General features: G+C 47.3%; 1 protein-coding gene across 5 annotated transcripts in view; it reads left to right on the top strand.

Annotated features, from left to right (window-relative positions):
- The window catches only part of LOC139243544 (uncharacterized), a 333,845-nt gene that overhangs the window by 37,656 nt on the left and 268,936 nt on the right, over window positions 1-27,253 (top strand). For all 5 annotated transcript variants that reach the window (XM_070870793.1, XM_070870792.1, XM_070870790.1 and 2 more), the window contains one exon: window positions 521-622. In XM_070870793.1, coding sequence (XP_070726894.1) covers window positions 521-622 — 102 coding nt within the window. The remainder of the gene's footprint in view (window positions 1-520; window positions 623-27,253) is intronic.

Genomic DNA, 27,253 nt, shown 5'->3' with positions numbered 1-27,253 from the left:
GCTATTTAATATACAAATAAATGCTTGACACCTAGGGGTACTAAGGGATATGGAGAAAGGACAAGGAATTGGGGTTAAAAAGATGAAAAGCTGCCATGACTAATAAATATTCAATGGGGCGAAGGTCTATTCATCGTTCCCAACTTCCAACATTACTATTTTAAAAAAGGACTTGATCCAAGTATTAATGATAGATGGAAAGATGAAGAAATAGGGATCATATAATACTGTAACATATTCTGTGTTACTGCTCTAGTACATGTTAAACTGATGTTTGAATGTATAATAGGGCTCTCTCCATAATCAGATATTCTATGTGAGGACCGGTGGTCACAAGGAATCCTGGTCAGGAAATTTTCGGAGCTCAACTCCTGATTTCCACCCATTAATTTAAATGAATGGACACTCAGGCTGCAGGCTCATGATTTCCCAACCAACGCTCCCTACAAACATTGCAACTCGAAGGGAGCACCCAGTTGATGAATCAGCCATAATATGTTCTCCTCCTATGTTTTCAAAGCTGAGAGAAGATCTTGAGAAACTAAAAGAAAATGAAAAAGAAGAAGTCTTTCAGAAAATGATTGCAAATTGCAAGCGGACATCATCATCATCTGATTTGAAGGTAAGTGCTTCATGACTGCCCATTTTCTGTATTCATAATATCGACTAAATTGCAAATCATTTGCAATAGCAAAATAAAGCATTCTGGCTGGCTATAATTTATACATAAAGCCGTAAAATTAAGTAGTGTGAATACTAGAGTATGAATACATTAAATATTTGTACACTAATAGTCACTGTGTGCAGTTCTGGTCATCACATTACAGGAAAGATGTGATTGCACTGGAAAGGGTGCAGAGGAGATTTACCAGAGTGTTGACTGGACTAGTGAATTTTAGATATGAGGAAAGATTTGAGATGTTGGGCCTGTTTTCTTTGGAACAGAGGAGGCTGATGGGAGACCTGATGGAGGTGTATAAAATTATGAGGGGTCTGGATAGAGTGGATAGGAAGGACCTGTGTCCCTTGGCAGAGGGGTCAACAACCAGGGGGCATAGATTTAAAGTCATTGGGGGGAGGTTTAGAAGAGATAGGAGAGGAAATTTCTTCACCCAGAGAGTGGTGCGGATCTGGAACTCACTGCCTGAAAGGGTGGTAGAGGCAGAAAGCTTCACCACATTTAAAAAATACCTGGATATGCACTCAAAGTGCCGTAACCTACAAGGCTGGAAAGCGGGATTAGGCTGGATAGCACTTGGTCGGCCGGCGCGGATGCGATGGGCCGAAATGGCCTCCTTCCGTGCTGTAAATTTCTATGTTTCTGTGGGCCCGAGTTTGGTGAATGTACCACTGGCTGCCACCGAGTTTTCTTGGCGGTCTTCCTGTTTTTTCAACACTCTCCCCTCTGACCGAGTTGGTCAGGTCCTCATGCCAGCAGGGAGAGAAGTCCGCTGGGGAGCATCCGTTGGCGTGCGGCGCCGCCAAAAGTCCTCTTGCCCACTCCCTCCCGAGATTGGTCTGGGCGGTCTTCCACTCCAGCAGCAGAGACCGCCACGTGGAGGCAGGTCTTACCTGAATGGTAAGTATGAAGACCTGCAAGAAAAGGTTAGTGAAATGGTTTTCTTCATTTCTTTTGCAACGATTTTGTTGAATGGGGTCCTCTGAAGGATTTGTAATAGTTCCTTTTTAATTTGTTGAACATTTTTTTTTCAGCTCCCCCCCCCCCCCCCCCCCCCCGCCCCCCCTCCCTGGGCCCGACTCTATCCTCGGCGTTGCTTTGCCGAGGATCGCATTTGCCACCCAGATTCGGTGTATAATGCCCGTTTTTACGGCTTGGCGTTTTTTTTTCTATCAAACTTCTGCCCAAAGTTCCATCAGGATCATGGTGATCCTTTCGACGGTACATGGGTGGACCAAACTTGGGCCCTATGATTCTATGAATCCAGCCTGCCCAGCCAGTGGGTCAACATGAAGAAGGAGAGGAAAATGAAGAAGAAACATTGTTACTCAATTTCACACTTCTAGTCACCAGCTCAGATACTGTGGGGCCGAAATTTCCCCTCGCCCAAAACCGGGCGCATGCACCGCATTTGAGTGTCTGGTACTGCTGATATGGATGGGGTGGCATTAAGATAGAGATTCGGCTTATTTGGGCCAGAAATGGAGTGGAATGGTAATGCCTGGTGGTAAGGGCTGCTTTTAGCGGTGTGGCTGCGGAGTGGCGTTTGTACCGCAAAATTCCCCTCCTATCCATTTAATGCTAATGATCATGCTAACGATGCAGCTGCTCCCTGGCCTTAAAGGACAGGCTTTGCAGCTGTGTCTTGAGTTCATTTTGACCCGCATCCGAGGAGATGGCTGCAAGGGGAGATTTGAGCAGGGGGAGGCGCTTCAGTGACGCAGAACTCGAGACTCTAATCGAAGCTGTGGAGGGAAGGAGGTGGCTATTCTTCCCTGAAAGTGGTGGGAGACCAACTCGAGGTGTCTTCACTGAAGCCTGGAGGGAGATAACGGAGGAGGTTTCGGGGACGTTCATTACCAGCAGACCCCCAGCCAATGCAGGAAAAGGCTAACCGACCTTATTCAGTTGATGAAAGTGAGTACATGTTCCCCTAACTCCTCACATTACATCTGCCGCACTCTCCTTCACCTTAACTTGTTTCTCACCAACACTACTTAGTAGCTGAAGTGCCTGTTGATTGCTAGGCCTGTATGTGTACACACTCACAATGGAGGATGCCATACATCTGAGATTCACAGCTGCATTTAATGGACCCACACTTGCACTCATTGCCAAGGCCTCGGGAAACTGAGACTTACCAATCCTTCATTGCTTTCAAGGCCAAGGTGGCACAAAACCACGCGACCAATAAGACACTGGGGGGCGAATCCCAAAATGTGCTGCTCACAGATTTTGAGCAGAGGGTGCAGCGGCTAGTGGGCGCACACATTGGTCTCCCTGTGGCTGCTGGTTGCTCCGATGGCGCTCGGGGCTGCGTGGGTTAGTGACTGTAATGCCATCTCTCCCTCACAGTGCAATGGCCTACTTGACTGTTGCTTATACTTCTGTGAAAGCTGCTTGCTGCATGATGCAATGCAGCTCCTCACCCTCATGGCGCCCCTTCTCCCTTTTATGCTTGCAGATGATAACCCCAGTGTCATCATGAGCGATACAGACACCCTTGACTCAACTGGCAGCCACAGTGAGGAGGAGACACTTGACACCCTCGATGATCTTGGCAGCGTGTCGGATGAGGGAGATGGAGAGGGGGAGAGCTCTGCCAGCAACAGTGCATCTCTGCTTCCTACAGTCCCACGCACCAGCTCAGATACTGGGAGTCCGCGATCGGGTAACATAGATTTAGCAGAGGGGTCTGCACTGGATGAAGCACCGGGACCTTGTGGGCTACAACATCTTGAAGGGCCAAGAAACATAGAAACATAGAAAATAGGTGCAGGAGTAGGCCATTTGGCCTTTCGAGCCTGCACCACAATTCAATATGATCATTGCTGATCATGTACTTCAGTACCCCATTCCTGCTTTCCATATCCCTTGATCCCTTTAGTAGTAAGAGCCACATCTAACTCCCTTTTGAATATATCCAATGAACTGGCATCAACAACTTTCTGTGGTAGAGAATTCCACAGGTTAACAATTCTCTGAGTGAAGAAGTTACTCCTCATCTCGGTCCTAAATGGCTTATCCCTTATCCTTAGACTGTGACCTCTGGTTCTGGACTTCCCCAACATGGTGAACATTCTTCCTGCATCTAGAATTTTATATGTTTCTATGAGATCCCCTCTCATTATTCTAAATTCCTTTGAATATAAGCCTAGTCGATCCAGTCATTCTTCATATGTCAGTCCTGTCATTCCGGGAATCAGTCTGGTGAACCTTTGCTGCACTCCCTCAATAGCAAGAATGTCCTTCCTCAGATTAGGAGACCAAAACTGTACACAAAATTCAAGGTATGGCCTCACCAAGGCCCTGTAAAAACTGTAGTAAGACCTCCCTGCTGCTATACTCAAATCCTCTCGCTATGAAGGCCAACATGCCATTTGCCTTCTTCACTGCCTGCTGTACCTGTATGCCAACTTTCAATGACTGATGCACCATGACACCCAGGTCTCGTTGCACCTCCCCTTTTACTAATCTGCTACCATTCAGATAATAACCTGCCTTCCTGTTTTTACCACCAAAGTAGATAACCTCACATTTATCTATATTATACCGCACCTGCCATGTATTTGCCCACTCACCTAACCTGTCCAAGTCAACCTGCAGCCTCTTAGCATCCTCCTCACAGCTCACACTGCCACCCAGCTTAGTGTCATCTGCAAACTTGGAGATATTACATTCAATTCCTTCATCTAAATCATTAATGTATATTATAAATAGCTGGGGTCCCAGCACTGAATCTTGCGGTACCCCACTAGTCACTGCCTGCCATTCTGAAAAGGACTCGTTTATTCCGACTGTTTGCTTCCTGTCTGCCAACCAGTTCTTTATCCACGTCAGTACATTACCCCTAATACCATGTGCTTTAATTTTGCACACTAATCTCTTGTGTGGGACCTTGTCAAAAGCCTTTTGAAAGTCTAAATATACGTCATCCACTGGTTCTCCCTTGTCCACTCTACTAGTTACTTCCTCAAAAAATTCTAGAAGATTTGTCAAGCATGATTTCCCTTTCATAAATCCATGCTGACTTGGACCAATCCTGTCACTGCTTTCCAAATGCACTGCTATTTCATCTTTAATAATTCATTCCAACATTTTCCCCACCACCGATGTCAGACTGACCGGCCTATGACAGCCTCGGGTGCCATCTCTCCGGGGAGGCGAGTGCGCTGCTGAGTCCTGATGACGAGGGCTCAGACGAGCCGATCGATGTTGGGGCTTATGAACAAAGGGTGGGGGCCATGCATTCCAAGCTCTTGGCAGCAATGCAAGGGGTGCCCGAGAGGCTGTTGCAAATGGTGAGGAGCATGGAGGAGTGCGCCTCCTGCATTGTGGACAGCTCTGCGCACACCATTGGGACCATCATTGCCAGTGTGTAGATGATGGCGGAATCCCAGAGTGACCGTGCGGATCCAGCTGTGATGATGCATCTCTTGACCGAGGTGACAGCTGCCATTGCAGCACAGGTGCGAGGGAATGAGCATGGCTGTGCTTCTTTGGACAGGATGGCTGCTGCTCTGGAAGCTCAGAATGCTCTCATGCACTCTGGGCAACAGGGCACGGAGCATCTTAGTGCTGTCGTCTCTGATGGCTTCCAGAGTGTGGCTGCTCTCATGCAGTCTCACTGCTGCCATTGTGGCTGGGTCCACCACGGTTTGATAGGGGACCTAATGGTGCCACCACACCCCGCCGACCTGAGCTCCAGCAGCTTGATGGGGTAGGTGGGGGCTGCTGCCCTGGGGGAGGCGCTGGCTCCTCGGACTTTCGGGCTTTCTGGTTCATAGCAGTACTGAGCCGTGACCTGCCACTCCGCAATTGCTGCCATCCATGGAATCGCTCAGTCACTTCCGACTGAAGACACAGTCTTCAGCCGCCCTTCCAAGGCCAGAGCTGGTCGAGGGCATCCGAGAAGGACATGTGTAGCTTCCTCTACAGACACATAGCAGCCTTCCCAAAGCCATGAGGCAGCCACAGTGGAGACTCTGCAGTGTAGTGTAAGGATAGGTCTGCTTAAGAGCAGTTATAGGGAGTTGCATAAGGGTAGTAATTAATTATGGAAACCCATTTTTTGAGTTCTAATAAATCTTTATTTAGTTTTTGGAATTTGTGGTCTCTCATTTTACTGTGCGGGAATGATATGTGAGAAGGCTCACAGGTTGGCCCATGGACATGGCCAGATGAGGTGGCATTGTGCTTCGCTTGCAGGCTCACGATGGCGACGCCACCTACTGCCTGGCTGCTCACCTGCATCCTGGTCCTCCTCCTCCACAGGTGCAACTGCTTCCTCGTCTTCCGATGGCTGCGCCCTCATAATGGCCAGGTTGTGGAGCATGCAGCAGATCACCACGAATATGGAGACATGCTCAGGCGAGTACTGCAGCACCCCCCCCCCCCCCCGAGCAGTCCAGGCAATGGAACCTCTGCTTGAGAATGCCAATAGAGTGTTCGATGATTGTCAGACTCTCAGTGTACATGAGCTGCCCATCAGTTCTCGGGTTGTGCAGAGGAGTCATGAGCCAAGTGCTCAGTACGTAGCCCTTGTCACCGAGGAGCCAGCCGCAATCTTCATTGGGACCAGTGAAGAGGCGTGGCACACTGCTCTGGTGCAGTATGAAAGAGTCACGGCTGCTGCCAGGAAACGGGCCATCCACTTGCAGAATCTTGCGGTTGTGGTCGCACACGAGTTGAACATTGAGGGAGAGGAAGCCCTTGCGGTTTCTGAATTGTGTGAGAGTTTGTTGGGGTGCCCTGAGAGCGACATTGTTGCAATCAATGATCCCCTGGACCCTGGGGAAGCCCACAATGTGCAGAAATGCAGTCTGCTGTGCCAATTGCTTGTCCCTGGTCATAGGGAAGGAGATGTAGTCAGCCCCCCTCCTATACAGAGCATCTGTGACTTCCCGTATCACTGTGAAGGCTTCAAACTGCGAGATGTTGCACATGTCCGCTGTGTCAGCTTGGAAGGATGCAGTCGCATAAAAGTTGAGGGCGATAGTCGCCTTGGATGCCACACTCAGGGCTGTCCTCACCCATGTTTGGGTCTCCAATTCTGCCTGCAGGAGATTACAGAGCTCAGTCACGACGTCCTTCTGGAAACTCAGTTTGTGTAGGCACTGATCATCATTCATATCAGTGTATGAGAATTTCTGGCTGAAGACCCTTTCTCGATATGGCCTGTCGCCCCCACACCTGTGTGGCCATCTTGCTCTGTGAGGTGACTCATTGGCTTCTCCCTGCTGCTCTGCTGGCTCCTCCACCTCTGCAGGCTGCTGCTGCCCAGCATCTATCTCCGCTGCAGGCTGCCTCCTGGCCTGCTGGCTCAGTATCTGGTGTGGGGGGTCCGTGTACCTCGCTCTCCTGCTGAGGGGACAGCCTTGCTGAGGGCCTTCCTGTGGCAGCTCTCTGGCCTCCCCTCTGTGGCCATCTCCCTGGCCCTCTCCGTGCTGGGCTGCAGTGATACCTGTGAACCTTGCCCGCCTGCCTCTGCAGCCGTTGCCCCCAGCGCCGCCTTCTCCTCTGTGCCTCTGCAGCATGCACAATGTGCAGGAAGCGTTGGCCTGTCAGCACTGCCTCCATTTCAAATCTCTCCACAAGCCCAGCCTCCTCGAAGTAGCCTCCATGTTCTGCATGTGGAAGGCGCCTCCAGCACTCGCAAAGCAGTATCCTTGCACTGCTAGTGAAAGAAAGCGAAAAAGTCGGCGACACAAAATCGACTGAAAGCAACATACCTTTAAGGCACTCTGGCGGCGTGCATCAGAAACTATGCACCACCCGAAAAACCAACTCTTGGCACCGCCCAGCGGTGGGATGCCTCAGTGGTGGGAAAATTATTGGAAAAAATCCTGAAAGATAGGATAAATCTACATTTGGAAAGTCAAGGATTAATTGGGGACAGTCAGCACAGATTTGTTCAGGGAAGATCGTGTTTGACTAACCTGATTGAATTTTTTGAGGAGGTAACCAAGAGGGTCGATGAGGGTAGTGCGTACGATGTAGTGTATATGGACTTTAGCAAGGCTTTTGATAAGGACCCACATGGTAGACTGGTCATGAAGGTTAAAGCCCATGGGATCCAGGGCAAAGTGGCATGTTGGATCCAAAATTGGCTTGGAGGTAGGAAGCAAAGGGCAATGATTGATGGATGCTTTTGTGACTGGAAGGATGTTTCCAGTGGGGTTCCGCAGGGCTCAGTACTGGGTCCGTTGCTTTTTGTGGTATATATAAACAATTTAGATTTAATATAGGGAGTATGATTAAGAAGTTCGCAGATGACACTAAAATTGGCTGTGTGGTTGATAATGATAAAGTCATGGGCTGCAGGAGGATATCAATGTACTGGTCAGGTGGGCAGAGCAGTGGCAAATGGCATTTAATTCAGAGAAGTGTGATGTGTGAGCCCACTTTGGGAAGGATAATAAGGAAACGGTATATACAATAAGCAGCAGGCCATTTAATAGTGTAGATTAACAAAGGGACCTTGGAGTGCTTGTCCACAGGTCCCTGAAAGTAGCAGGCCAGTTGGATAAGGTGGTCAAGAAGACATACGGAATGCTTGCCTTTATTGGCCGAGGCATAGAATATAAGAGCAGGAAGGTTATGCTTAAATTGTATAATACTTTGGTTAGGGCACAGCTGGAGTGCTGCGTGCATGTTGCCGTATTAGAGGAACGACGTGATTATACTAGAGAGGGTGCAGAGGAGATTTACTAGGATGCTGCCTGGAATGAAGAATCTTAGTTATGAGGACAGATTGGATAGGCTGGGTTTGTTCTCATTGGGACAGAGGAGGTTGAGAGGAGACCTCATTGAGGTGTACAAAATATTGAGGGGCCTGGACATAGTGGATAGCAAGGGCCTATTTCCATTGGTGGAGGGGTCTATTATGAGGGGGCATAGTTTTAAGGTGGTTGGTGGAAGGTTTACAGGGGATTTGAGGGGGGGGCTCTTTTACACAGAGTGTTGTGGGGATCTGGAACTCGCTGCCTGGAAGAGTGGTGGATGCAGAAACACTCACCACTCCCATAAGGGGAGTATTTTCTAGTTGGGGAAGATTTAAACTAGTAGGACAGGGGGATGGGAACCTACACAGGGAGACAGGGGGAAGTAAAATGGGGTCAGAAGCAAAAGGTATAAAGGAGAAAAATAGAAGTGGAAGGCAGAAAAATCAAAGGCAAAAATCAAAAAGGGCCACATTACAACATAATTCTAAAAGGACAAAGAGTGTTAAAAAAACAAGCCTGAAGGCTCTGTGTCTCAATGTGAGGAGCATTCGTAATAAGTTGGATGAATTAACTGCGCAGATAGCTGTTAACGGATATGATGTCATTAGGATTTCGGAGACATGGCTCCAGAGTGACCAAGGCTGGGAACTCAACATCCAAGGGTATTCAATATTCAGGAAAGATAGACTGAAAGGAAAAAAAGGTGGTGTAGCGTTGCTGGTTAAAGAGGAGATTAACGCAATAGTAAGGAAGGACATTAGCGTGGCTGAGGTGGAATCTGTATGGGTAGAGCTGCGGAGCACCAAAAGGCAGAAAATGCTCATGGGAGTTGTGTACAGACCACCAAACAATAGTAGGGAGGTTGGGGACAGCATCAAACAAGAAATTAGGAATGCATGCAATAAAGGTACAGCAGTTATCATGGGTGACTTTAATCTACATACAGATTGGGCTAAACAAACTGGTAGCAATACGGTGGAGGAGGATTTCCTGCAGTGTATACGGCATAGTTTTCTAGACCAATATGTCGAGGAACCAACTCGAGAGCTGGCCATTCTAGACTGGGTGTTGTGTAATGAGAGAGGATTAATTAGCAATCTTGTTGTGCGAGACCCATTGGGGAAGAGTGACCATAATATGGTAGAATTCTTCATTAAGATGGCGAGTGATACAGTTAATTCAGAGTCTCGAGTCCTGAACTTAAATATAGGTAACTTCGACGGTATGGGGCGTGAATTGGCTAGAATAGACTGGTGAATGATACTTAAAGGGTTGACGGTAGTTGATAAGCAATGGCAGACATTTAAAGATCACTTGGATGAACTTTAACAATTGTACATCCCTGTCTGGCGTAAAAATAAAAAGGGGAAGGTGGCTCAACTGTGGCTAACATAGGAAATTAGGGATAGTGTTAAATCCAAGGAAGAGGCATATAAATTGGCCCAAAAAAACAGCAAACCTGAGAACTGAGAGAAATTTAGAATTCAGCAGAGCAGGACAAATGGTTTAATTAGGAGGGGGATATTAGAATATGAGAGTAAGCTTGCAGGGAACATAAAAACTGACTGCAAAAGCTTTTACAGATACGTGAAAAGAAAAAGATTAGTGAAGACAAATGTGGGTCCCTTGCAGTCAGAATCAGTCGAATTTATAATGGGGAACAAAGAAGTGGCAGACCAATTGAACTAATATTGGTACTGTCTTCACCAAGGAAGAAACAAATAACCTTCTGGAAATACTAGGGGACCGAGGATCTAACGAGAAGAATTCACTCTCGCGTTGATTCACTCACGGATTGATTCACTCTCTCATTCATTCACTCTCGGATTGACTCACTTTCGGATTGATTCAGTCTCACATTAATTCACTCCAACATTGACTCGCTCTCGGATTGACTCGCTCTCGGATTGACTCGCTCTCGGATTGACTCGCTCTCGGATTGACTCGCTCTCGGATTGACTCGCTCTCGGATTGACTCGCTCTCGCATTGAATCGCTCTAGCATTGATTCGCTCTCGCATTGATTCGCTCTCGTATTGATTCGCTCTAGCATTGATTCGCTCTCGCATTGATTCGCTCTCGCATTGATTCGCTCTCGCATTGACTCGCTCTCGGATTGATTCGCTCTCGGATTGATTCGCTCTCGCATTGAGTCACTCTCGCATTGAGTCACTCTCGCATTGAGTCACTCTCGCATTGAGTCACTCTCGGTTTCATTCGCTCTCGCATTGATTCGCTCTCGCATTGATTCGCTCTCGGATGGATTCGCTCTCGCATTGATTCGCTCTCGCATTGATTCGCTCTCGGATGGATTCCCTCTCGCATTGAGTCACTCTCGCATTGAGTCACTCTCGCATTGAGTCACTCTCGCATTGAGTCACTCTCGGTTTCATTCGCTCTCGCATTGATTCGCTCTCGCATTGATTCGCTCTCGGATGGATTCGCTCTCGCATTGATTCGCTCTCGCATTGATTCGCTCTCGGATGGATTCCCTCTCGGATGGATTCCCTCTCGGATTGATTCCCTCTCGGATTGATTCCCTCTCGGTTTGATTCACTCTCGGATTGAGTCACTCTCGCATTGATTCACTCTCGGATTGATTCACTCTCGCATTCATTTACACTCAAATTGAATCACTCGGATTGCTTCACTCTGGGATTGCTTCACTCTGGGATTGCTTCGCTCTCGGATTGATTCGCTCTCCCATTGATTCGCTCTCGCATTGATTCGCTCTCGCATTGATTCGCTCTCGGATTGATTCGCTCTCGGATTGATTCGCTCTCCCATTGATTCGCTCTCCCATTGATTCGCTCTCCCATTGATTCGCTCTCCTATTGAGTCACGCTCAGATTGAGTCACGCTCAGATTGATTTGCTCTCAGAATTGAGGGATCTAGGAAAGAGATCAAAATGTAGGACATCTAAGGTACTAATCTCCAGGTTACTCCCAGTGCCATGTGATAGTGAGTACAGGAATAGGTGCATGGAGCAGATGAATGACTGACTGCAGAGATGGTGCAGGAGGGAGCGCTTTATATTCCTGAGGCATTGGCGCCATTTCTGGTGGAGATGGGACCTGTACAAGCCGGACGGTTTGCATCCCAACAGAGCCAGGACCAATATCCTCGCGTGCGAGTTTGCTCGTGCTGTTGAGGAGGGTTTAAACTAGCTGCGAATAGATTCAGAAGGGAGAGAAGCAAAGCTGGAAATAGAAGGCAGAAAAGCATATTTGGAAGGCAGAGGAATCAAAGGCTAAAAATTATACAACAAAGGAGTTTGGAAGTGCTAAATTATATATACTGCAATGCAAGAGTCTGGGGAATAAAGCAGATGAGCTGCAGGCACAGATAGATACTTGGGAGTATGACAATATAGCTATTATTGAGACATGGCTGAAAGAAGGGCAGGAATGGCAGCTCAACATTCCTGGTTACAAGGGTTTTCAGACGAGATAGAGAGGGGCTCGCAGTATTGATTAAAGAAACAATTACAGCTGTAAGGATGGATGATATGTTAGAAAGATCATCAAATAAGGTCATATGGATTGAACTGAAAAACAAAAATGTGGTGATCACACTGCTGGAAGTGTGCTATGCACTCCCAAACAGTCAGAGGGAGATAGAGGAACATATATGTCGTCAAATTTGTCAGAAGTGCAAAAACTTTAGGGCACCAAAAGTAGGGGATACCAACTATCCTATTATTAACAGGGATTGAATTAGTGTGAAGGGTATGGAGGGTGCAGAATACCTAAAATTGCATTCAGGAGAACTTTTTAGCTAGTACTTTTTAGCAAACCCAACAAGGGAGGGGGCGGTTCTGGATTTAGTTTTAGGGAATGAAGCTGGGCAGGTGGAAGGGGTATCAGTGGGAGAGCATTTTGGTGCGAGTGATCATAATTCAGTTAGATTTAGGGTAGCTATGGAAAAGAACAAAGATAGACCAGGAATAAAAGTTCTCAATTGGGGAAAAGACAATTTTACTACGTTGAAACATAGAAACAGAAATTAGGTGCAGGAGCAGGCCATTCGGCCCTTCGAGCCTGCACCCCCATTCAATAAGATCATGGCTGATCATTCAACCTCAGTACCCCATTCCTGCTTTCTCTTCATACCCCTTGATCCCTTTGGCCGTAAGGGCCATATCTAACTCCCTTTTGAATATATCTAACAAACTGGCCTCAACAACTTTCTGCGGTGGAGAATTCCACAGGTTAACCACTCTCTGAGTGAAGAAGTTTCTTCTCATCTCGGTCCTAAATGGCTTACCCCTTATTCTTAGACTGTGACCCCTTGTTCTGGAACTCCTCAGCAATGGTATAACATTCTTCCTGCCTCTCACTTGTCCAATCTCATCAGAATTTTATATGTTTCTATGAAATCCCCTCTCATTCTTTTAAACTCCAGTGGATACAAGCCCAGTTGATCCAATCTCTCCTCATATGTCAGTCCTGCCATCCCGGGAACCAGTCTGGTGAACCTTTGCTGTACTCCCTCAATAGCAAGAACATCCTTCCTCAGATTAGGAGACCAAAACTGAACACAATATTCTAGGTGTGGCCTCACCAAGGCTCTGTACAACTGCAGTAAGACCTCCCTGCTCCTATACTCAAATCCTGTAGCTATGAAGGCCAACATGCCATTTGACTTCTTCACTGCCTGCTGTACCTGCATGCCAACCTTCAATAACTGATGTACCATGACACCCAGGTCTTGTTGCACCTCCCCTTTTCCTAATCTGTCACCATTCAGATAATATTCTGTCTTCCTGTTTTTGTCACCAAAGTGGATAACCTCACATTTATCCACATTATACTGCATCTGCCATGCATTTGCCCACTCACCGAACCTGTCCAAGTCAACCTGCAGCCTCTTAGCGTCCTCCTCACAACTCACACTGCCACCCAGCTTGGTGCCATCTGCAAACCTGGAGATATTACATTCAATTTCTTCATTTAATCATTGATGTATATTGTAAAGAGCTGGGGTCCCAGCACTGAACCCTGCGGCACCCCACTAGTCACTGCCTGCCATTCTATTCGACTCTCTGCTTCCTGTCTGCCAACCAGTTTTCTATCCACGTCAATACATTACCCCCAATACCATGTGCTTTAATTTTGCACACTAATCTCTTGTGTGGGACATTGTCAAAAGCCTTTTGAAAGTCCAAATACACCACATCCACTGGTTCTTCCTTGTCCACTTTACTAGTTACATCCTCAAAAAACTCTCGAAGATTTGTCAAGCATGATTTCCCTTTCATAAATCCATGCTGACTTGGACCGATCCTGTCACTGCTTTCCAAATGCGCTGCTATTTCATCTTTAATAATTGATTCCAACATTTTCCCCACCACCGGATGTCAGGCTAACCGGCCAATAATTCCTTGTTTTCTCTCTCCCTCCTTTTTTAAAAAGTGGTGTTACATTAGTTACACTCCAGTCCATAGGAACTGATCCAGAATCAATCGAATGTTGGAAAATGATGACCAATGCATCCACTATTTCTAGAGCCACTTCCTAAGGCTGCCTCCCAGAGTACTTATCAGGCCCTGGGGATTTATCGGCCTTCAATCCCATCAATTTCCCAAACACAATTTCATGACTAATAAGGATTTCCTTCAGTTCCTCCTTTTCGCTCGACCCTCGAACCCCTAGTACTTCCGAAAGGTTATTTGTGTCTTCCTTCCTGAAGACAGATCCAAAGTAGTTGTTCAATTGGTCTGCCATTTCTTTGTTCCCCATTATAAATTCACCTGATTCTGACTGCGAAGGACCTTCGTTGGTTTTCACTAATCTTTTTCTCTTCACATATCTAATAGAAGCTTTTGCAGTCAGTTTTTATGTTCCCTGCAAGCTTCCTCTCATACTCTATTTTCCCCCTCCTAGTTAGACCCTTTGTCCTCCTCTGCTGAATTCTAAATTTCTCCCAGTCCTCAGATTTTCTGCTTTATTTGGCCAATTTATATGCCTCTTCCTTGGATTTAACACTATCCCTAATTTCCCTCGTTGGCCATGGTTAAGCTACCTTCCCCGTTTTACTTTTACTCCAGACAGGAATGTACAATTGTTGAAGTTCATCCATGTTTTCTATAAATGTCTGTCATTGCCTATCCACTGTCAACCCTTTAAGTATCATTTGCCAGGTCTATCCTAACCAATTCATTCTCATACCATCAAGATGTGATTGAGCCAAGGTGGATTGGAAACAGCTTCATGAAGGTAATTCAGTATCAGAGGCATTCAAGAAGAAGATCCTGAGGATTCGGAGCAAGTATGCTCCCTTAAAGAAAAAGGATGAGATTAACAAATCTAGAGCTCCCTGGATGTCAAGGGGCATACAGGGTGGGATAAAGAGGCTTATGCCAGATACTAAGGGCTCAGTACTGCAGAAAACCTCGAGGAATATAGAAAGTGCAGGGGTAAAATTAAAAAGAAAATTAGGAGAGCCCATGAAAAAATATTGGCATGTGAAATCAAGTAAAACCCAAAGATGTTTTATAAATACATTAAGAGCAAGAGGATAACTAAAGAAAGAGTAGGGCCTTTTAGATACCATGATGGAGTATGTGGAGGCGGAAGACGTGGGTCTGCTTCTTAATGAATACTTTGCATCCGTTTTCACAAAAAAGATGAGTGATGCAGACATTGCAATCAGGGAGATGGAGTGTGAAATATTAGATGAAATAAACATAGTGAAAAAGGAAGTATTAAAGCATCTTTTAAAGTCGATAAATCTCCAGGCCCAGATGAAATGTATCTCAGGCTGTTAAGAGAAGCAAGAGAGACTCTGACCATCATTTTCCAATCCTCTCTGGCTACAGGTGCGGTGCCAGAGGACTGGAGGATTGCTAACATTGTACCATTGTTGAAAAAGGGAGAAAGGGATAGACCGAGTAATTACAGGCCAGTCAGCCTAACTTCGATGATGGGAAAATTATTGCAAAAATTTCTGAGGGACAGAATAAATCTTCATTTAGAAAGACATGGATTAATCAAGGACAGTCAGAATGGATTTGTTCAGGGAAGGTCGTGTTTGACTAACTTGATTGAATTTTTTAAGGTAGTAACAAGGAGGGTCGATGAGGGTGGTGCATTCGATGTAGTATATATGGATTTTAGCAATATTTTTGATAAGGTCCCACATGGCAGACTAGTCACGAAAGTAAAAGCTCATGGGATCCAAGGCAAAGTGGCAAGTTGGATCCAAAATTGGCTTATAAGTAGGAAGCAAAGGGTAATGGTTGATGGGTGTTCTTGTGACTGGAAGGATTTTTCCAGTGGGGTTCCATAGGGCTTAGTACAAGGTCACATTCTTTTTTGGTATATATTAATGATTTAGACTTGAATGTTGGGGATATGGTTAAGAAGATAATACAAAAATTAGCCGTGCGGTTGATAATGAAGTAGAAAGTTGCAGACTGCAGGAAGATATCAATGAACTGATCAGGTGGGTAGAACAGTGGCAAATGGAATTCAATACAGAGATATGTAAGATTTGGGGAGGGCTAACAAGGGAATACACATTAAGTGGTAGGACACTGAGAAGTATAGAGGAACAAGGTGACCTTGGAGTGCATGCCCACAGATCCCTGACAGTAGCAGGATAGGTAGATAAGGTGGTGAAGAAGGCATACAAGATAATTGCCTTTATTAGCTAAGCTATAGAATATAAGAGCAGGGAAGTTATGCTAGAACTGTATAAAACACTAGTTAGGCCACAGCTAAAGTACTGTGTGTAGTTCTGGTCACGACATAACAGGAAAGATGTGATTGCACTAGAAAGGGTACAGAGGAGATTTACGAGGATGTTGCCTGACTGGAGAATTTTAGCTATGAGGAAAGATTGGATAGGCTGGGTTTGATTTATTTAGAACAGAGAAGGCTGAGTGAAGACCTCATTGAGGTGTGTAAAATTATGAGGGGCCTGGATAGAGTGGATAGGAAGGACTTATTTCCCTTAGCAAAAGGGTCAACAACCAGGGTGCATAGATTTAAAGTAATTGGTATGAGGTTTTGCGGGAATTTGAAGGGAAAGATTTTCGTCCAAGGATGGTAGTGGTCTGGAACTCACTGCCTGAAAGAGTAGTAGAGCCAGACACCCTCTCCACATTTAAAAAGTACTTGGATATGCACTTGAAGTGCTGTAACCTACAAGGTTTCGACCAAGTGTTGGAAAGTGGGATTAGGCTGAATAGCTCTTTGTCGGCCAGCATGGACACAATGGCCTCCTTCTGTGCTGTAAATTTCTATGATTCTAGTAGTCGTAGTAGTACATCTATCATTGTACGGCAGAGAATAAGGCTGAGTAAATGTTCTCTGGATGCTGAAAGCCTAGGTATGACTGGAAGGATGGAGCAGAGGAAAGGCTGGATAGGGCAGCAAACATGTAGGCCCTGAAATTCCAGCCTCTCCGGGTCCGTACGGAGTTTCTACAGACCCGGGAAGGCATCGGAAAAAATGGTTTTCAGCGCACAATGTGCATGCGCTGAAAACTGGCTTTTCTGATCTCACGCATATCTGGAGCGAGGACATTTGCAAGGGCAAGGTTGCGGGATTTACCCATATCTTACCCAGCAAATGTCCTCAAAATTCTTGCGCCTGATAAAAGTAGGTGCATCGCCCACTTTCACAGGCGTAAGAGTTTAAAAACATACAAAAATATAATTAAATTGAATTAAAAAAACACATTTTTAAAAACCCTGCCCACTACATTACATTTATTTTTAGCATAATGAAAAAAACTTTTTAAAAACTCAGGAAAAAAAAAATTCTCACATATTTATTAACTTTAATTTCAATTAATTTTAATTATGTGAGGTGTGTTTTTTTATTTTTTATTACATGTGTTTAGTGTCTTTGTTTTTTTTCTCATTAATAGCAGTGAGAACTCGTAGATACAGAGTTCTCATTGCTATTAATGAGAAAGCTGGAATACAGTACCTGATTGGCTGAGTAGTCACATGTGACTGCACCTTCTGTGTGGGAACCTGGAGGACGGGAAGAGAAGGCCTCCCCACCGGAATCCTAGGCTCCTCCCGGACCACCAGGTAATTTTGTAGAAATGTTTCAGGCTAGAGGCAATTGCCCGCGGGAAGCCTCCGACCCGAATTTCAGGGCCGTAGTGCGTAAGATGCCTGGAACGTGTGTGGTAAGGAGGCTGGTAATAAGAGTGCTGGAAATTGTCTATCAGGCAAGAGCAAGGGCAAGGCCATGAGAGATGGGGTCTGAGAGAAAGGGTGAACTCCTTAATAAATTGGACGGGCTCCACCTCAACCAGGATGGGACCCGTTTCCTAGTGGAAAGGATAAATAGGGAGGCGGGAAAGGCTTTAAATTAGTAAGACTGGGGGAGGGATCTACAAGAAACATAACCAGCCTAAATATAAACAAAACAGAGAGCATAGGAAAGAATAAAGTAAGTTAGGACATTGATGGCAAGGGAATAAACAGAGTTATAGTACAGGGGCTGGATTTTCCTCTAATTTGCGCCTCGTTTCGCGCCCCGGCGGAGGAGTAAATGCTGTTTATGGGTGTGAAATGGCATCCAGGATTTATTGCCCAGCCGGAAGTTTCACCAATGGTTTTGCGGCGGTGCAAAAACCTACTGCTCTACCTTCCAGTTTGTCCGTCATTATCACGTAAATCGTCGTGCAAGGCGGCGCTAGCACCCCGGGTGGAACTTTCAGCCCTCACACCTCATTTAACGACCGCCCCAGGAAACGACTGAAAAAAACAGGCGGACCCAGTGTGCAGCAGGCTCTATTGGCGGCATATTTAAAGGGAGGCTTGAGGATTTTATATCGCAGTTGTCAGTGACTGCCACGGTTGAGCGCAGAACGCTGCATGAGACTAAAGTTTAAAGTCGCACTTTTATGTGACCTCACACATTGTTTACAAGGTCAGTGAGAGATTTCAATGGGGCCAATACTAGTTTGCCAGCGTAACATACTAGTTGCTGTTGACAGGCGGCTTCAAGCTGGAAGAATGGTTCTTGGCCATGTTGGGCCACGGAATCGAAGAGGTCGCAGATGTTTGGGGAGGAGGCCTTACCCTCACCCATGGGTTTACACGGAACATCGCTCATACCTCCACATCTCTGATGTGCAGTGCGTTAGAAGGCTGCTCATCCAGGCAGACCTACAGCCGACCAGCGCCAACAGGACTGTGCTGCCCGTCGAGGTGAAGGTTACAGTGGCGATGGCCTTCTATGCCTCTGGCTCCTTCCAGGCAGGAACAGCAGACATATGCAGCATCTCGCAGCATGCTGCACATTGCTGCATTCGCTAGGTTACAAGGGACTTAGAAACATAGAAAATAGGTGCAGGAGTAGGCCATTCGGCCCTTCGAGCACGCACCAGCATTCAATAAGATTATGACCGATCATTCACCTCAGTACCCCTTTCCTGCTTTCTCTCCATACCCCTTGATCCCTTTAGCCGTAAGGGCCATATCTAACTCCCTCTTGAATATATCCAATGAACTGGCATCAACAACTCGTGGCATTGGTAGCAATCCTGAGATTACTACCTTTGAGGTCCTACTTTTTAATTTAACTCCTAGCTCCCTAAATTCACCTTATAGGACCTCATCCCATTTTTTACCTATATCGTTGGTACCTATATGCACCATGACAACTGGCTGTTCATCCTCCCCCTCCAGAATGTCCTGCAACTGCTCCGAGACATCCTTGACCCTTGCACCAGGGAGGTAACATACCATCCTGCAGTCTCAATTGCAGCCGCAGAAATGTCTATCTATTCCCCTTACAATAGAATTCCCTACCACTATAGTTCTCCCACTCTTTTTCCTGCCCTCCTGTGCAGCAGAGCCACCCACGGTGCCATGGACTTGGCTGTTGCTGCCCTCCCCTGATTAGTCAGCCCCCCCAGCAGTACCCAAAGCGGTGTATCTGTTTTGCAGGGGGATGACCGCAGCGGACCCCTGCACTACCTTCCTTCCACTGCTCTTCCTGTTGGTCTCCCATTCCCTATCTGTCTGTGTAACTTTTACCTGCGGTAAGACCAACTCACTAAACGTGCTATTCACGACATCCTCAGCATCTCGGATGCTCCAGAGTGAATCCACCCGCAGCTCCAGTGCCACAATGCGGTCTGTCAGGAGCTGCAGCAGGATACACTTCCCGCACATGTAGTCGTCAGGGACACTGGAAGCGTCCCTGAGTTCCCACTTAACACAGGAGGAGCATGACACGTGTCCGAGCTATCCTGCCATGACTTAACCCCGAGATCAACTTCATTTGGCAACAACAATGATAATGGTTACCAACTGATAAAGGAAAAGAAAAAGAAAAGCTACTCACCAATCACCAGCCAACCACTTATCCCCTTGGCTGTGACGTCACCTTTCGATTTCTTTCTGTTTCTTTGTTTATCTTCTGCCTCTGCACCAGCTGGCCTCTCCGACGCCTCCCCGGACTCCCGCTGCTTGAACTCCCGCTTCCGCCGACTGTTGGGCCTTTTATAGGCCCCTCTGACGCCTCCCTGGACTCCCACTGCTTGAACTCTCACCGCTGACTGTTGGGCCTTTGAAAAGCCTCTCCGATGCCTCCCCAGACTCCTGCTGCTCGAACTCTTGCCTCCGCCGACTGTGGGCCTTTTAAAGTCCTCTCCGACGCCTCCCCGGACTCCCGCTGCTCAAATTCCGACCTCCGCCGACTGTTGGGCCTTTTATAGGCCTCTCCGACGCCTCCCCGGACTCCCACTGCTCGAACTCCGGCCTCCGCTGACTGTTGGGCCTTTTATAGGCCTCTCCGACGCCTCCCCGGACTCCCGCTGCTCGAACTCCGGCCTCCGCTGACTGTTGGGCCTTTTATAGGCCTCTCCGACGCCTCCCCGGACTCCCACTGCTCGAACTCCGGCCTCCGCTGACTGTTGGGCCTTTTATAGGCCCCTCTGACGCCTCCCCGGACTCCCGCTGCTCGAATTCCCGCTTCCGCCGACTGTTGGGCCTTTTATAGGCCCCTCTGACGCCTCCCTGGACTCTCGCTGCTCGAACTCCGGCCTCCGCCAACTGTTGGGCCTTTTATAGGCCCCTCTGATGCCTCCCCGGACCCTCTCTGCTCGAACTCTCGCCTCCGCTGATTGTTGGGCCTTTTATAGGCCTCGCTGACGCCTCCCCGGACTCTCGCTGCTTGAACTCCGGCCTCCGCCAACTGTTGGGCCTTCATAAAGTTCCCAATGAGCAGGGACAACCAGAATGAGGGCTCTAGGCTTTGGACGATTTGCAGGCTTCTCCAAGGTTCAAGGTGCCATTGGCTGCACACACGTCGCCTTGCGAGCACCATTACACAATGGAGAGGTCTTCAGAAACAGAAAGGGATACCACTTCCTAAACGTTCAGCTGCTCTGTGACCACACTCAGTGCATCCTCGCAGTCAATGCCCACTATCCAGGGAGCGCACATGACTCTTTCATCTTGTGTGAGAGCAGTGACTCACCATGTTTCAGCGACAAAGACAAGGTCAGAGCTGGCTGATTGGGGACAAAGGATACGGCCTGGCCACCTGGCTCATGACGCCCCTCTGGAACCCTGCCACAGTAGCCCAGCAGCGCTATAGTGAGAGCCATGCAGCCACAGGCAACATAATTGAACAGACAACTGGTGTGCTGAAGCAGCGCTTCTGATGCCTGGACTGCTCTGGAGGCAGCCTACAATACTCCCCTCAGCAGTTCTCTGAGTTCATTGTGATGTGCTGCAGGCTACACAACTTAGCCATCATGAGGGGACAGGCATTGCCAGTGGGAATAGGAGGACCACCTCAGGAGGAGGAGGAGGAAGAGGAGCCTGGCGAGGAACCCATTGCGCATCCATCACAGCGACAGGAGAGGCAGCTTGGAGATGTGGCTGTAGCAAGAGCCTTACGTCGGCAGCTGATCATTGACTGTGTGGTTGTAGCGTTGACTCGCTACTCTGTGCCACCATGCTGGCTCATCTACACTTGATTCTGCGAATGAGACATAAGGCACCAATGGCAAAGGTCAAACAATTTTTTTGAAATGCAACATTTACAATTTTTCTGCCCCCAAAAATATACAGTGCTTAAAGACTATGTAAATGAGCACAAAACTGCTTCCTGCAGTGATCGATATGTAAATGAACACAAGACTGATTCATGCAGCAACACCATTGAAGAGGAGTGCATTATTATCATCCAACTATGTACAATCTGAACATTGTTATCAGCCACTGGGAAGGTCATTGCTAGAATCCTCCTCAACTATCTTCTCCCTGTGGCTGAGGAGCTCCTCCCTGAGTCACAGTGCGAATTCCGCCCACTACGGGGCACACGGATGTGATTTTTACGGCGCGACAACTGCAAGAGAAATGCAGGGAACAACACCAACCCTTGTACATGGCTTTCTTTGACCGTACAAAGGCCTACGACACTGTTAACTGCGAGGGACTATGGAGCGTCCTCCTCCGTTTTGGCTGCCCCCAAAAGTTTGTCGCCATCCTCCGCCTGCTCCACGACAACATACAAGCCGTGATCCTGACCAACAGATCCACCACTGACCCAATCCACGTCCGGACCGGGGTTATGCAGGGCTACGTCATCGCGCCAACCCTCATCTCGATCTTCCTCGCTGCAATGCTCCACCTCACACTCAACAAACTCCCCGCTGGAGTGGAACTAAACTACAGAACCAGTGGGAACCTGTTCAACCTTCGTCATCTCCAGGCCAGATCCAAGACTGTCCCACCCTCTGTGGTTGAGCTACAGTACACGGATGATGCTTGCGTCTGCGCACATTCAGAGACTGAACTCCAAGTCATGGTCAATATCTTCAGCGAGGTGTACGAAAGCATGAGCCTTACACTAAACATCCGTAAGACAAAGGTCCTCCACCAACCTGACCCCACCACACAGCACTGCTCCCCCGTCATCAAGATGCACGGCATGGCTCTGAAATATGTGGACCACTTTCCATACCTCGGGAGCCTATTATCAGCAAGGGCAGACATCGACGACGAGGTTCAACACTGCCTCCACTGCGCCAGCACAACCTTCGGCTGCCTGAGGAAGAGAGTTTTCGAAGATCAGGCCCTCAAATCTGGCACCAAGCTCATGGTCTACAGGGCTGCATTGATACCTGCCCTCCTGTATGGCTCAGAGACGTGGACCATATACAGTAGACACCTCAAATCGCTGGAGAAATACCCCCAACGATGTTTCTGTAAGATCCTGCAAATCTCTTTGGAGGACAGACGCACCAACGTTTAATGTTCTCGATCAGGCAACATCCCCAGCATCGAAGCACTGACCACACTTGACCAGCTCTGTTGGGCAGGCCACATTGTTCGCATGTCTGACACAAGACTCCCAAAGCAAGCGCTCTACTCGGAACTCCTACACAGCAAGCGAGCCCCAGGTGGGCAGAGGAAATGTTTCAAGGACACCCTCAAAGCCTCCTTGATAAAATGCAACATCCCCACTGAAAGCTGGGAATCCCTGGCCAGAGTCCGCCCTAAGTGGAGGAAGAGCATCCGGGAGGGTTCTGAGCACCTCGAGTCTCGTCGCCAAGAGCATGCAGAAAGCAAGCGCAGCCAGCGGAAGGAGCATGCGGAAAACCAGACTCCCCAGCCACCCTTTCCTCCAACGACTGTCTGTCCCACCTGTGACAGAGACTGTAATTCCCATATTGGACTGTTCAGTCACCTAAGAACTCACTTTTAAAGTGGAAGCAAGTCTTCCTCAATTTCGAGGGACTGCCTATGATGATAACAATGTGGACATTGTTGCCAGGCCTTATTGGGTCTTTGCAAAACTTTCCCCTCCCTCCGTCCCTTCAACCCCCTCCCATACCTGCTGCTCCCCCTCAATAAGTCCTCAGGGCATACAGCAAGGCTAGAGGGCTGCTGTGTTGGGGGGACCAGACGGTGCAGATGGCGTCTGAGGACACCCTGGACCAGCTCGTGGCCTGGAAGGCCCGGCTTTGAACTGGGGCGCGTCATCATCGGCGTCACCAGTCACAGGTGGCTGGGGTGTCAATCGTGTATGGTATATGGTTGGCGAGTGAGTGGTGGGATCCGGAATGCTGTCATCCTGAGGAATGAGACCGCCTGCCATTTCCGGGCAGCCACTAACACTTTGACAGGGCTAGGCCTTAGCAACCAGAACATGATGTCAAGGAACAACTTGCTGGCCTGCTTTGGCACCGTCACTTCCCCATTGGACAGTGGGGAACACAGAGAGTATGGAACCAGACATGGACTGCATCATTTGGCCAAGCTAAAGCAAAGCTTGTATCTGTGATGTGCTCAATTCTGCGGCGTGATCCATGGCTCGCGCCACACTCTCTGGAACACCACTGTGTGTGGGCAATGATGCCCTTGTTGGATTCACGACTCGCATGACAATCTGTGATGCTGCCTCTGCAACAGTCTTGTCAATGCTCGCTGGGCTCCATCCCAATGCATCAATAAGGTCACGGTGCATTACTGTGGTTTCCTAGGACATCACCACCAGGTCCAGTTCCATGTCTGCCAGTCTTTGAGCAGACCGACTTTGCTGACTCGCCCTCCGGAGAGCTAGTCTGCGAGATTCTACCCCAACACTGCATTGCCTCCGACTCTTCAAACTCCGGGAGGTCAACATCGTGCCCCGATGAACTTAGCCCCGATGAGGCAACTGGTGGGCTGCAATGCTCTGCAAGAGCAATCTTCACCTTTCCTTGACGTTTTCACCATGGCCTGACGTGGAGGTCTCCCTCGAGGGATGCTGCACTTCTGGTTGGTCACCTGGAAGTAGAAAACAACAGATGAGTGGTTAGCATCTGGGGAGGGGACAGGGTGACATGAGGAATGTGGCATTGCACAGGTTCATTTGAAGGGCCGCCACAACTCCATAATATCATTCAATGCAGTATATTGAGTCGCGCGATCCATTTACATACACTCACTACCCGAAGGGGTCTCGGCATCGCCCCTGACAACTGTCCAAGCTGGGACTCCGATGAGGGCCGAGACCCCTTCCTCGACATCCGTCAAGGGGATTGGTTGAGGAGGACACCCGCCTGTCCGCAGCTGCTCCCTTCTATTATGGGAGTGTTTGGACTGCAAAGAGAAAAATAGGAAGGGTTCAGACAGGGTTTCTCTGCTGTTGTGGCACATATGCCTATGAGAGTATAATAGGTGATACTGTGTGAATGTTATTGTTGCTTCCATTCAATCTGTTTGGATGTTGTATGCTTCATCAGTATCTGTTCGTATGTTGGAGGCATTTAACATGGGGGCTGTAAGTGATCTTTCAGAAAGGCATCGCAACAGTTGGAGTGTATTGCGAGGGATGATGTGAATGATAGAGTTAATGTGTGTGGATCATTAAAAGCCAATGGGTGCCGAAGTAAACCTTCATCTTTATTATGCGTTGTGAAAGCCACCCTAGAGTGTTGAGAGGGACCTTCACATAGTGTGTGAGATTAATGTTAAAAGTCATAGAGGCATACATCCACGCAAATTGCACTCACTCTGATGTTTTCTCGTATGGGCCGTTGAACTTTTTTCGATGCTGTGTGCCAGTCCTGGCACAGTGTCTGCAGCAGACACTTCCTGCGCTATCTTCCATATTCGCTTAAACACAGTGGGGAGAGGTCTGGCTCCCCCAGCAAGACCGAGTGAGGACTCAGGCCTCACTCGCCTCATGACTGAAGCACCTGGCATGCTGCCTTCCCTCTTACTTCTCCATCTTAGCAGAAGTGGCTGAAGTGGGCGGTTTATATGCGCATGTGCGCAGGAAGCTGCTGCGCCCTGCATTAGCGTTTACAACCAGAATAGAGAAACAATCACTGCGCATGTGCAAAATGGCTGCCTCCTTTAACACCGAACGTTTCGGCAAATTGTCAGTCGTGCAATGCCTGCCTTAACGCCAATGCTTCTCCAGATGACTTCTTTGCCGAAACCTCCAGTCCAAAGGTGCAAACTACTTTCAGATGCACCACTGCGATTAACGTTCTGAAATCCAAAATGCCAAAAATCTAGCCCCAGGAGTCTAAAAAGATTGTTAAGCATAAAGTGAGACGAAAACCTATAAAAAATGAGTTAAACTGTCTGTACCACAATGCACGCAGTGTACGTAATAAAACAGGGGAGCTGGAGGCAATCATGCGTTGTGAGGAACCAGGCATAGTAGGGATTACTGAGACATGGTTACAAAAAAATTAGGTCCAGTGTCCTGGTGAATTGATTAACTAGGGCTGTAGATAGTACTTTAAGATATATAATGGGGGGGAGGGGGGGCAGTGAAGGGAACACGGGACGGAAGGGACAGATTGTGTAAACATAAGAGTGCATCAGAAAGTGGGGTCAGAGTAGGGAAAAATAGTAAAAAGACAAAATTAAAAGCTCTATATCTGAATGCACGCAGCATTCGTAACAAGATAGATGAGTTGATGGCACAAATGGAAATATTACAGAGACTTGGTTGCAAGGGGGCCAAAGCTGGGAACTGAATATTTTGGTGTATTTGACATTTCAGAAACGATAGACAGAAAGGAAAAGGAGGTGGGGTAGCTCTGTTAAGAAAGGATGAGATCAGTGCAGTAGTGAGAAATGATATTGACTCAGATGATCAAGATGTAGAATCAGTTTGGGTGGAGATAAGAAATAATGAGAAAAAGTCACTGGTGGGAGTAGTCTATAGGTCCCCTAACAGTAGCCACACTGTAGGACAGAATATAAATCAAGAAATAATCGAGGTTTGTAAGAAATGTACGGCAATAATTATAGGCGATTTTAATCTTCATATTGATTGGACAAATCAAATTGGCCAAAGTAGCCTTAAGGAAGAGTTTATAGAGTGTATCCGTGATGGTCTCCTTGAACAGTACATTGCGGAACCAACCAGGGAGAAGGTTAGCTTGGATCTGGTACTGTGTAATGAGACAGGACTTATTAATGATCTCATAGTAAAGGATCCTCTTGGGAAGAGTGATCATACCATGGTAGAGTTTCAAATTCAGTTTGAGGGTGAGAAAGTTAGGTCTCAAACTAGTGCCCTGAACTTAAATAAAGGTAATTACAAAGGTATGAAGGCAGAGTTGGTTAAAGTGGACTGGGAAAATAGTTTAAAGGGTACGATGGTAGATGAGCAGTAGCAGACATTTAAGGAGATATTTTATAACTCTCAGCAAAGATATATTCCAGTGAAAAAGAAAGACTAAGAGAAGGATGAACCATCCTTGTCGAACTAAGGAAGTAAGGGATGGTATCAAATTGAAAACAAAGACATACAATGTTGCGAAGATTAGTGGAAGGAAGAAGTTTTTAGAAACCAGCAAAGGACAACTAAAAAAATAAGAAAGAGGGAGAAGATAGATTATGATATTAACTAGCAAGAAATAAAAAAAGAGACAGTAAGAGCTTCTACAGGTATATAAAAAGGAAGCGAGTAGCTAAAGTAAATGTTGATCCCTTAGAGGATGAGACTTGGGAATTAATAATGGGAAACAGAGAAATGACAGAGACTTTGAACAAATATTTTGTATCGGTCTTCACAGTAGAAGACACGAAAAGCATCCCAATAATTGATAATCAAGGGGCTATTGGGAGGGAGAAACTGTATCACTAGAGAAAAAGTATTAGGCAAACTAATGGGACTAAAGGTGGACAAGTCCCCTGGACCTGATGGCCTGCATCCTAGGGTCTTAAATTAAGTGGCTGCAGAGATAGTGGATGCATTGGTTGTAATCTACCAAAATTCCTTGGATTATGGTGAGGTCCCAGCGGATTGGAAAAAGCCCCTATTTAAGAAAGGAGTCAGACAGAATGCAGGAAACTGTAGACCAGTTAGCTTGACATCTGTCATTGGGAAAATGCTGGAGTCCATTATTAAAG

The sequence above is a fragment of the Pristiophorus japonicus genome, chromosome 2 (assembly GCF_044704955.1).
Source record: "Pristiophorus japonicus isolate sPriJap1 chromosome 2, sPriJap1.hap1, whole genome shotgun sequence".
NCBI lineage: Eukaryota > Metazoa > Chordata > Chondrichthyes > Pristiophoridae > Pristiophorus > Pristiophorus japonicus.
This window is presented reverse-complemented; position numbering and strand designations above follow the sequence as displayed.